This window comes from Mus musculus, chromosome 8, assembly GCF_000001635.26.
Source record: "Mus musculus strain C57BL/6J chromosome 8, GRCm38.p6 C57BL/6J".
NCBI classification, from domain to species: domain Eukaryota; kingdom Metazoa; phylum Chordata; class Mammalia; order Rodentia; family Muridae; genus Mus; species Mus musculus.
The window spans coordinates 4,768,024-4,780,839 of NC_000074.6; the positions used below are offsets into that span (position 1 = coordinate 4,768,024).

The 12,816-nt window shown below is 42.4% G+C and overlaps 1 protein-coding gene and 1 pseudogene across 1 annotated transcript in view; one reads left to right on the plus strand and one right to left on the minus strand.

Annotated features, from left to right (window-relative positions):
* The window catches only part of Shcbp1 (Shc SH2-domain binding protein 1), a 43,592-nt gene extending 32,048 nt beyond the window's left edge, over positions 1 to 11,544 (minus strand). Inside the window, exons 1-2 of the mRNA NM_011369.3 lie at positions 11,398 to 11,544; positions 121 to 288 (exon numbers count right to left, since the gene is read on the minus strand). Of these exons, the coding sequence (NP_035499.1) occupies positions 121 to 288; positions 11,398 to 11,500 (271 nt within the window). The 5' untranslated portion in view covers positions 11,501 to 11,544. The remainder of the gene's footprint in view (positions 1 to 120; positions 289 to 11,397) is intronic.
* Positions 9,779 to 10,917, plus strand: Gm6334 (predicted gene 6334; annotated as a pseudogene).
* Positions 11,545 to 12,816: the final 1,272 nt, after the last annotated feature.

Consider the following 12,816-nt stretch of genomic DNA (forward strand, 5'->3'; position numbering starts at 1 on the left):
TACAAATTAAATAAGAATTGGAAATGTATAGATGAGAAGTTAATAAATCCATCTGAGTCCACTTTCTTAGAACTGACAATCTATGGACAAGCTACTTGCAAAAAAAAAAAAATTACTCACCTAAAATGTAATCTTGATAGGCTCTGAATCGTTCATAAAACAGAAGTTCATTTGTTTGGATAATTCGTGGAAAAGGAGTTTTTCCTTCTGGTATGAGAGTTTTTACAGTAGCACCTGGATTAGCATGATAGCCTTGATCACTGCATGGATCTGCATCCAAGAATAAACCTAAAGCAATATAACACAAAGACTCAACCATCTAGTGTAGAGGTAATGGGCTACACCACTTTGGCTCCCAGCAGGTCGCACTTACACACCTGCCCAGGAGCTATCTGGATTCACAAATGGAAGACAGATACACACACACACACACACACACACACACACACACACACACACACACACACACTAGTTAATTTTAAAATGCCTTGGCTAATTCAAATGCTGGGCAGTTCTAATTCTTCCCACAGCTAGCATACATTTCCCTCCTGTAACCTGGCTTAACACCTTTTTTATTTTTTTAAGATTTATTTTCTATATATGAGTACAGCTCCAGTCCAAAGATTTATTTATTATTATACATAAGTACACTGTCTTCAGACGCACCAGAAGAGGGAGTCAGATCTCATTACGGGTGGTTTTGAGCCATCATGTGGTTGCTGGGATTTGAACTCAGGACCTTCAGAAGAGTAGTCAGTGCTCTTACCTGCTGAGCCATCTCACTAGGTCTGGCTTAACACTTCTAATTCTATATTTTATCTTTGTTGCCCTGGCTCCTTCTGGCCAGCTCCCTAGTCTTTGCTGCCCAAGACATTACTGGGCAGCCCTTTCGGGGGTCCACATTCCTTCTGAACCTACATTTTGGATTTTCCTTCTGCAGCTCTAAATCTAATCCATCTCCCTCTGAAGTATAGCACTTCCTTCCTTCCTTTCTCCCAGTTCCTAGTCTGCGCCGCTCTCTCTCCATCCAGCAACTGGCCATTGATTCTTTACTGATTGATCAAAAACCAATTGCAGACAAGGACAAGTAGACTGTCGATTAATTCAAAGCATTAGAAACAATCACCAACATCTAGTTATCAGATAGTGTTCCTAATTGCAAATCTATTTAGATAATCCAAACAAAATACAAGCAAGGACTTAAGGATGAAAGCCCTACTTCTTATGAGCAGTAATATCATTAGTTTTTAAAGCTTAAAAAAAAAAACCCTCAAAATCTAAATTATACTTCAATTTAGGAATTTTTAAATATTTTTGACAATTCTGGAAGTAACACTAGTTCTTTTTCAAAGCTAATAGCTATGATTTTAAAGGATTTTGTTTTCAATTATTTGCATGTGTTTAACCCTGTGTGGGTATGAATAGGAGTGCCAAAGGCCAGAAGTATTGGAACTCCCTGCACCTACTAAGTTGCCCAACATGGATGCTGGAATTTGAATGTGAGTGATCCACCGCAAAAGCAGTACTATTAACTACTGAGCCTCTCCAGATCCCAGGAGTTTTTTCCCTATAATTAGCAGGGTTAGACCAAGTATCTTGTAGCTAATATTTCCTCTAAAACAATTCCATCAATATATATTTTAAAAAGAAACTACAAGGGGCTAGGGAGATGGCTCAGCAGTTAAAAACATATTTTGTGGTTTCCGTCTGCGCGCAGAGCTGATCTTGTGCCACAGCACTCCATACCCAAATACCACCAGGAGAGAGCTGGTCTTCCAGAAGTGCTGACAAGCCTGTGAGCACAGGTAAGGCCACCACTTCTGCTTAGAGGGACTGCCTGGAACCCTCAGGACACAGGAACTGAGGAGCAGCTAGATGGAGAGAAACTTGAAGCAATCCCACTAAAATCAGGAACTAGACAAGGCTGCCCACTCTCTCCCTATCTCTTCAATATAGTACTTGAAGTCCTAGCCAGAGCAATTAGACAACAAAATGAGGTCAAAGGGATACAAATTGGAAAGGAAAAAGTCAAAATATCACTATTTGCAGATGATATGATAGTATATACTAAGTGACCCCAAAAATTCCACCAGAGAACTTCTACAGCTGATTAAACAACTTCAGCAAAGTGGCTGGATATAAAATTAATTCAAACAAATCAGTAGCCTTCCTATACTCAAAGGATCAATGGGCTGAGAAAGAAATTAGGGAAATGACATCCTTCAAGATAGTCACAAATAATATAAAATATGTTGGTGTGACTCTAACTAAACAAGTGAAAGATCTATATGAAAAGAACTTCAAATCTCTGAAGAAAAATATAAAAGAAAACCTCAGAAGATGGAAAGATCTCTCATGCTCACAGATTGGCAGGATTAATATAGTAAAAATGGCCATCTTGCTGAAGCAATCTACAGATTCTATGCAATCCCAATCAAAATTCCAACTCAATTCTTCAGAGTTAGAAAGAGCAATTTGCAAATTAATTTGGAGTAACAAAAAACCCAGGATAGGGAAAACTATTCTCAACAATAAAAGAACTGAGGGAATCACCATGCCTGACCTCAAGCAGTACTACAAAGCAATAGTGATAAAAACGGCATGGTATGGGTACAGCGACAGACAGGTAGATCAATGGAATAGAATTGAAGACCCAGAAATGAATCCCCACACCTATGGTCATTTGATCTTGACAAAGGAGGTAAAACTATCCAGTGGAAAAAAGAGAGCATTTACAACAAATGGTGCTGGTTCAAATGTCGATCAACATGTAGAAGAATGCAAATTGATCCATTCTTATCTCCCGGTACAAAGCTCAAGTCCAAATGGATCAAGGACCTCCACATAAAACCAGATACATTAAATCTTTTTTTTAATTAATATTTTTTATTACATATTTTCCTTAATTACATTTCCAATGCTATCCCAAAAGTCCCCCATACCCTCCCCCCCACTTCCCTACCCACTCATTCCCAATTTTTTTTGGCCCTGGCGTTCCCCTGTACTGGGGCATATACAGTTTGCGTGTCCAATGGGCCTCTCTTTCCAGTGATGGCCGACTAGGCCATCTTTTGATACATATGTAGCTAGAGTCAAGAGCTCCGGGGTACTGGTTAGTTCATAATGTTGTTCCACCTATAGGGTTGCAGATCCCTTTAGCTCCTTGGGTACTTTCTCTAGCTCCTCCATTGGGAGCCCTGTGATCCATCCAATAGCTGACTGTGAGCATCCACTTCTGTGTTTGCTAGGCCCCGGCATAGTCTCACAAGAGACAGCTACATCTGGGTCCTTTTGATAAAATCTTGCTAGTGTATGCAATGGTGTCAGCGTTTGGAAGCTGATTATGGGGTGGATCCCTGGATATGGCAGTCTCTACATGGTCCATCCTTTCGTCTCAGCTCCAAACTTTGTCTCTGTAACTCCTTCCATGGGTGTTTTGTTCCCAATTCTAAGGAGGGGCATAGTGTCCATACTTCAGTCTTCATTCTTCTTGAGTTTCATGTGTTTAGCAAATTGTATCTTATATCTTGGGTATCCTAGGTTTTGGGCTAATATCCACTTATCAGTGAGTACATATTGTGTGAGTTCCTTTGTGAATGTGTTACCTCACTCAGGATGATGCCCTCCAGGTCCATCCATTTGCCTAGGAATTTCATAAATTCATTCTTTTTAATAGCTGAGTAGTACTCCATTTTGTAGATGTACCACATTTTCTGTATCCATTCCTCTGTTGAGGGGCATCTGGGTTCTTTCCAGCTTCTGGCTATTATAAATAAGGCTGCTATGAACATAGTGGAGCATGTGTCCTTCTTACCAGTTGGGGCATCTTCTGGATATATACCCAGGAGAGGTATTGCTGGATCCTCCAGTAGTACTATGTCCAATTTTCTGAGGAACTGCCAGACTGATTTCCAGAGTGGTTGTACAAGCCTGCAATCCCACCAACAATGGAGGAGTGTTCCTCTTTCTCCACATCCTCGCCAGCATCTGCTGTCACCTGAATTTTTGATCTTAGCCATTCTGACTGGTGTGAGGTGGAATCTCAGGGTTGCTTTGATTTGCATTTCCCTGATGATTAAGGATGTTGAACATTTTTTCAGGTGCTTCTCTGCCATTCGGTATTCCTCAGGTGAGAATTCTTTGTTCAGTTCTGAGCCCCATTTTTTAATGGGGTTATTTGATTTTCTGAAGCCCACCTTCTTGAGTTCTTTATATATGTTGGATATTAGTCCCCTATCTGATTTAGGAAAGGTAAAGATCCTTTCCCAATCTGTTGGTGGTCTTTTTGTCTTATTGACGGTGTCTTTTGCCTTGCAGAAGCTTTGGAGTTTCATGAGGTCCCATTTGTCAATTCTCGATCTTACAGCACAAGCCATTGCTGTTCTATTCAGGAATTTTTCCCCTGCGCCCATATCTTCAAGGCTTTTCCCCACTTTCTCCTCTATAAGTTTCAGTGTCTCTGGTTTTATGTGAAGTTCCTTGATCCACTTAGATTTGACCTTAGTACAAGGAGATAGGTATGGATCGATTCGCATTCTTCTACATGATAACAACCAGTTATGCCAGCACCAATTGTTGAAAATGCTGTCTTTCTTCCACTGGATGGTTTTAGCTCCCTTGTCGAAGATCAAGTGACCATAGGTGTGGGGGTTCATTTCTGGGTCTTCGATTCTATTCCATTGGTCTACTTGTCTGTCACTATACCAGTACCATGCAGTTTTTATCACAATTGCTCTGTAGTAAAGCTTTAGGTCAGGCATGGTGATTCCACCAGAGGTAATAGAAGTGAAAGTGGGGAAAAGTCTCAAACACATCGGCACAGGGGGAAAGTTCCTGAATAGAACACCAATAGCTTATGCTATAAAATCAAGAATCGACAAATGAGACCTCATAAAATTGCAAAGCTTCGGGCTGGAGAGATGGCTCAGTGGTTAAGAGCACCAACTGTGCTTCTGAAGGTCCTGAGTTCAAATCCCAGAAACCACATGGTGGCTCACAACCATCCTTAATGAGATCTGATGCCCTCTTCTAATGTGTCTGAAGACAGCTACAGTGTACTTACATATAATAATAAATAAATCTTTAAAAAAAATTGTAAAGCTTCTGTAAGGCAAAGAACATTGTAAATAGGATAAAATGGCAACCAACAGATTGGGAAAAGAGCTTTACCAACCCTAACATCCATCATATCACAAGGACCACTGCTCAACTAATAGCAGCAGCTTTATAGCCAGTAAATGGAAACAACCCAGATGCCCTTCAACAGAAAAATGGATAAAGAAAATGTGGTTCATTTACACAAATGGATTACTATTCAGCTATTAAAAAGGACATCATGAAATTTGCAGGCAAACAGATAGAACTAAAAAAATATATTATCCTGAGTGAAGTAACCCATACCCAAACAGACATGCATGGTATGCATTCAGTTATAAGTGGATATTAGCCACAAAGTTCAGATAACCATGGCACAATCCACAGTCCCAAAGAAGCTAAATAACAAGGAGGGCCCAAGAAAGGATGCTTGAATCTCATTCAGAATGGGAAATAAAATAATCATTGGTGGTGGGTGGAGGGAGAAAACTGAGTGGAAGAGGGGATGGTGAGGGGAAGTGTATGTGTGGGGGAATCAGGTTCAGGGAGAGTGGGGCATCTCTAGGATATACCAGAGACCTGAGATGGGGGAGGTTCCAGGGATTCTATGAGGGTGACTCTAGCTGAGACTCCTAGCAGTGGGTTATATGGAGCCTAAAATGGCTCCCTCTTGTAGCTAAGCAGGACTCCCAGTGGAGGGATAAGGAAACCAACCCACCCACAAAACTTTTGACCTAAAATTTGTCCTGCTTACAAGAAGTGCAGAGACTAAGATGGAACAGAGACTGAGGGAACATCAAACAAATTACTGGCCCAATTTAAGGCCCATCCCATAATCAAGAACCAATTCCTGACACTATTGATCCTCTATTATGCTTGAAGATAGGAGCCCAGCATAACTGTCCTCTGAGAAGCTGAACCCATCAACTGACCCAAATAGATACAGAGACCCACAGTCAAACATTAGACAGAGCTCAGGGAGTCTTGTGGAAGAGATGGGTAAGAATTGAGGGACCTGAAGTGGATAGGAATTCCATAACAGAGTCAACTAACCTGGACCCTTGGGGGCTTCCAGAGACTGAACCACCAACCAAAAGCATACATGGGCTGGATGAAGGCCTCCTGCACATTTGTAATAGAAGTGCAGCTTGGTCTTCATGTGGGTCATTCAACTGGAGTGGGGGCTGTCCCTGTTTCTGTTGCCTACCTATGATCCTGTTCCCCTAACTGGGTGACTGGATGTCCCAGGGCAGAGTGGTACCCAAGGGAGGCTGCACCTTCTCAGAGAAGGGGAGAGAGTGTGAGGGAGGGAGTTGTAAAGATGGAACTGGAAGGAGAGGAGGGTGGGGAGACTGCAACTGGGATGCAAAATAAATAAATTAATGGGGGAAAAAAAAAGCAACTTGGGGAGGAAAGGGTTTATTCCATGCCTAGTTGCATAAAACAAAAGCAGGCAGGAACTAAAGCAGGGCAGGGAGCAGGAGGCAGGAGCTGATGCAGAGGCCATGGAAGGGTGCTACTTACTGGCTCGAACATCATGGCTTGCTCAGCCTGTTTTCTTAAGAGAACCTAGGACCACCAGCTCAGGGACAGCACCATCCACAATGGGTTGTGCCCTCTCCATCAAATATTAATTAAGAACATGTCCTACCCCTGATAAGATTTTTTGGAGACATTTTCTCAGTTGAGGTTCAGTCCTTTCAGATACTTCTAGCTGTGTACAGATGACATAAAATTAGCCAGTACAGTGACCATCACCCTGAAACATAGTTTTAGGTTACCCCAATGTCTTAGTTAGGGTTTACTGCTGGGAATAGACACCATAACCAAGGCAAGTCTTATTAAGACAGCACTGTGACTGGCTTCCATGTATAGAAGAAGTTCAATCTATCATCATCAAGGCAAGAACATGGCAGCATCCAGGCAGGCATGGTCCAGGAGGAACTGAGAGTTCTATATCTTAATCTGAAGACTGTTAATAGAGTACTGACTTCCAGGAAGATGAGAGTCTTAAAGCCCACACCCACAGTGACACACCTACTCCAACAAGGCCACACCTTCTAATAGTGCCACTCCCTGGGCTGAGCATATACAAACCATCACATTCCACTCCCTGGCTCCCATAGGCTTGTTCAAACATGAGTCTATGGAGGCCATATCTAAATATAGCATAATGCAAAATACATTCCGTCGAACTTCAAAAGTCCCTATAGTCTATAGCACTCTCAACAATGTTAAAGGTCCAAAGTTCAAAGTTGTCTTCTGAGATTCATCCAATCTCTTAGCTGTAATCACCAAGTAAAGACAGGAAAGCAGCCAGGCAAACTCCAAACTTCATTTCCATCGCTGATGTTAAAGCAGTCTTCAGATCTCCAACTCCTTTTTCATCTTTGTTGATTTGCAACAAACTTCTGTTTCCTTTTCCCACTCCCTCTTAGAAGCTTTCCTCAGCAGATATTCCACAGCTTTGACATCTTTAATATTAAATCTCCAAGGCACTTTCAACTTCACAGCTTCTTGTTCTACATATGATCTTCTGAGCTCTTCCAAAGGGCTGGCATCACTTTTCCAGTTCTGCCCTCTGTAGCACTCTAAGCTCAGGTTGATCTACTGCTGTTGCTGTTCTTGGTGATCAACCCCATAGTACTGGCATCTCTAATACACTGGGGTCTGGCTGGGCAGTGGTGGCACACACCTTTAATCCCAGCACTTGGGAGGCAGAGGCAGGTGGATTTCTGAGTTTAAGGCCAGTTTGGTCTACAGAGTGAGATCTAGGACAGCCAGGGCTACATAGAGAAATCCTGTTTTGAAAAAAAAAACAAAAACAAAAACAATCCCACCCCCACCCCCACCCCCAAAAACCAAAACCACTGGGGTTTTCTTCTGCAACTAGGCTTCACCAAAAGCCTCTCATAGGCTCTCTTCATGGTGCCAAGCCTCAACTCCTTTACATGATCCTTCAGTCGTGGACCAACTGAGGCTGCACCTTCACCAATGGCCTTCCACTGCCTCTCACAGTGCCAAGCCTCAGCTGTTCTTCATAACCCCTCATGCCTTCAAAACCAGTACCACCTGGATGACTTTAACACATTACTAAAGAGTGCTGTAGCATGAGGAATAACCTTGGCTATCTCTGGAACACAGCTTAAGAAAACTTCTCAGAAGATTGATTTTTAGGGTTCACTGCTAGGAACAGACACCATAACCAAGGCAAGTCTTATAAAGACAACACTGTGGCTGGTTTACATGTTCAGAAATTCAGTCTATCATCATCAAGGCAGGAACATGGAAGTATCCAGGCAGGCATGGTGCAGGAGGAACTAAGAGTTCTATATCTTAATCTGAAGGCTGTTAACAGAATACTGACTTCCAGGAAGCTAGGGATGAGAGTCTTAAAGCCCACATCCACAGTGACACACCTACATACAAGGCCATACCTTCTAATAGTGCCACTCCCTGGCCTGAGCATATACAAACCATCACATCCAAATTCTATGCTCTAATGTAGCAGTTTCATTGTTTTTTTAAAAAAATAGTAACAGAATAAAATCAGTCATAAATCAAGGCGTTCTTCAAATATATTGGTGGAAATATAAAAGGCTAGTTATAGCCAAGTAGATGACTCTCAGCTATAAACCTCAGATGCTGATAGCGTTCTTAGCCCTTTGATTGGTAGAAACTAGGTTTATTAAGTTGATGCACTCCATATGCTTTTTAGCTGTATTTGTCTTTTAAATTGAAATTAAATTAAATTAAAAAATTTGCCAAGAAACAAAGTAGAAAAAGAAAGTCATCTACGGAAGACATTCATGTTTTATTTACATATTAAGAAATAATTACCATAAGAAAGCTAAGATTTCCATTACCTCACATATTTTCTTTAAATGGTGAAAATACATGATCTACTCTACTCTTCTTGCTTTTCATTAAGTCTACTTTGACAAACAGTTTCCCCATTCTTTGGGAAACCATGAAGTAAACTCTGTTTCTCTAAGTTCAGTGTTTTATTGTGACTGTTGTTTTGGTTTGGTTTTATGGAGACAGAGTTTCATGTAGCCCAGGCTGGTCTCCAACTTATTAGGTAGCCAAGCATGGCCCTTTATTCCCATTGCTCCTGCTCCTACCACTCAAGTGCTGGAATCACAGAGATGCACTATCACTCCTGACTTGTAAATGCCACTTTTAAGATTTCTCATACAATAGCATACAAGTTTAGTTCCTTACAGACAGACACTTTAAAGCTGACTCTTCATATTATAACGCTTTCACATTGGAAATACTGGCTGTTTTCTAAGGCATCTGTACATATGAAACTTTTGGCTGTTCACAAAGTACGCTTGTTGAAGAATTAAGTCACACCTATGATTTCTCACATCAACCTAACTCTGTCCATTACACATTATAACTGAATGTGTTAATATAAACTAGCTTTAAAAATCATCAAGGCCAGACACGGTGGTTCATGCCTTGAGCCTCCAGTACAGGTGGAACTCTGAGTTGGAGGCTGGCTTGGTCTACATAGTGAGTTTCAGGTCAGCCAGGACTATGTAGAGGCCCTGCCTCAAAGTAAAAAAGGAACTGGGGATGGTAGAGCTCTTTCCTAGCATATGTAAGGTCACAGTTTGGCAAATAAAATTCCCATGATTAGGTACAATGAAGCTGAGGGTTAGAAAAGCTGGGTTAGGGCTGGGGCTCTATGAGGCGACAAGGCGGCAGACCTTCTGCACTGGCTAATCAAGAGTGAAAAACCTGAAGAGATGCAGGCAGGAAAACGGAATTAGACTAGACTTGCTATACAGTCAGAGAGAGACCACCTGGACTTCTGCTGTGAGCTTTGAAAATCCCACGGCCACATTCAAGGCAGTATTAGCACCCATGTTTCTTGGTTGTCCCTTGGTCAGGCCTGAGGAGCGATGCGACAGGCATGATGGAAGTCGAGTCCTCTTACTCGGACTTCATCTCCTGCGACCGGACAGGCCATCGGAATGCAGTCCCTGACATCCAGGGAGACTCGGAGGCCGTGAGCATGCGGAAGCTCGCTGGAGACATGGGCGAGCTCGCACTTGAGGGAGAAGCACAGGCAGAGGGAAGTACCCCAGACAAGGAAGCCAGCAGCCAGCCTGAGAGCAGTGATGCGAACACCTCGTCCTGAGTCTGCCTGTGGTCCCAAGGCTGGAAGAGACCTGCTGTACCTCCCGGACTGGAGCCCTGGCCAGCCAGGCCGACTGAGAGCCTCATGGAATCCTCTGTGGCCCCCACTCCAGCCAAGTCCTCCACCCACACCGCAGGCTCCACTCTTCCCCACCTCCCCACGGTGCTCAGGTACACTCTGAAGACAACCAGCACCACGAGATATTATTTATTCAGCTAGGCGGGGCTTGAGCCAGGCCCTGCCCCTAGGTGAGCAGCTGCCACCTGGACAGGGACTGTCCTGTCACCACTCACCCTCCAGCCAGCCTGTCTGTCAGGAAGATCTTCCTAGCCCTTTTTTAAAGCTTCTTTTACATTTTTAAAAAAACATAACTTTTTCAGAGAGAGAGAGAGAGAGAGAGAGAGAGAGAGAGAGAGAGAGAGAGAGAGAGAGAGAGAGAGAGAGAAGCTGACAATCACTTTTCTTCTGCTTTGGTTTTGGGTTTTGGTTTTGTTTTGAAAGCGGGTTTAAGCTCAGTTCTGATGATCTATGCAGCTCTAAGTTTCCTCATGGCGCCTCACAGATCCAGTTTGGGGAAAGGATTTGGATTCAAAACTAACTGACCAATTCTTTGCCCTTTTTACCAAAAGACTGATACTTAGGCCCAGGAAATAAATGCTGGTGGTTTGTGTTGGAAAAAAAGAAAAAAGAAAAGAAAAGAAAAGCTGGGTCAATTCTATTTCTGGATTCTATCCAAACTCAGCTCTGCTGTCATCTGTCCCCAGTGCATAGGATGAGAGTTCAAGGTTGTTTTTAAAAAGGAGAAGCGTAGCACATGATCCCTTAGATGTAGGTTAAAAACAAATCAATCAATCAATCAATCAATCAATCAAACAAACAAAAACTTGGCTCATGAAATAAATGAATACAAAGCCCCCTGAGTCCCTTCCGTCTGGGGAATGTCCACCCAGATCCAACCCCTTCTCTTCTCCGGAAGCTGAGTCAGGAGGATAGAGAGCCTAAATTGGCCACAGTATCTCCCGACTCCGAAGTCGTGAGAGCGGGGCCAGACCCAGCACAGAACTCCCCACCCAGGTAATCGCGTCCTTAGGGTGGCCAGGCCCGGCCGGCAACCACGAAAACAGCTCTCCGACTCGGGTTGAGGTGCTCACCTTCCTTCCAGGACGCCGGTTCCTTCTCCGCCGCCAAGTCAGGTCTCGGTGGAACCATAGCTATAGGTTCCAGAACTCCACCAGCCCGCAAATCATCAGCCATTTCAAATTTACGCGGGCGGCTGTCACAAACCAGAACGCGATGACGACATCTCTAGCGTCAGTACTCGACTAGAGGAGCATCTTCAGCTTTCAGTAACTGCTCTGATAGTCCTTCAGCGCCACCTGTGGGATTGGCGGACTGTTCTCGATCAAGTTCTTCCCAGTAACAAAAGGAAGTTGAATGTTGATGTAATTTGGAATGCTTTCTCAAAAATCAGCAAGGCAAACTTGGATGTTGAGCATAGTAGAAAAGATAATGAAAGTGAAATGATTAAGATATGCCATCTTGATTGACTCTATGTTTGCTTAAAGAGTTTTTAGGTCAGTTGACCTTGGCAACACCTTTAAGATTTCCAGAGCCTTGGCCATGGTCAGAGGTATTAAACGAAATAATTAGCAAGTTATGTCTAAAATAACTACTATTTTCTGCTAATAATAAATGCTTCAAGATTACTCTAACACCCACTTTACTTTGGTTTACCTTTAAAACTATATATCCTTGAGCTTTGTCAACAAGTAAGTTTTTAGGGGCTCAAGTTTGATCTCCAATAAAAAGGACGTAAAAGTTTTAATTGGCTTAATCAGTGTGGTTGTCAATTACAGTAGATCATTACAAACAACACAAAAGCAAACAAACAAACAAACAAACAAACAAAAACATGTATGTGTTTTAGCCACTGCTAGTGAATGCTATTACGTGTGTGTGTGTGTGTGTGTGTGTGTGTGTGTGTGTGTGTGTAAATCCCTTCATGACTCAGGAGCTGGCTACAGATGAAGCAATATTAGAATGTTGGTATAAGCAGCTCTGTCACTGTCACCATCAGGAACCAGACACTGGGTAGTTTCAAGTAATGTTAAATTATATTTAGATAGGCTGTGGTGGCATATGCCTTTAATTCTACTACTCTAGAGTCAGAAGCAGAGACAGAGACAGGAGGTAGGTCTCTAGGAGTTCCAGGCCAGATTGGTCTACAAATCAAATTCCAGTTCAGTAAGGGTGATATGGTAAAACGTCTCAAAAAGTTATATTTAGTATGCTATTTGATTAACTTTTAATAAATTAAACTGTAACTAACGTTAATAGCTATTATTTACTATACAAAATACTGCCAGCAAGTTTTACCTACAATATCTTATTTAAATTTCAAAAATCATTCTATGGAGCTGGAAAAATGTTTCAACTGATGGGATATTTGCTAGACAAGCATGAGGACGTGTTTGGTCCCCAGACCCACATAAAAAACTAGATATGATAGTAACCATTTGTAATCCCAGTGCTGGAAGAGGGATGGTTTGGAGACAGGACCACCCTGGATC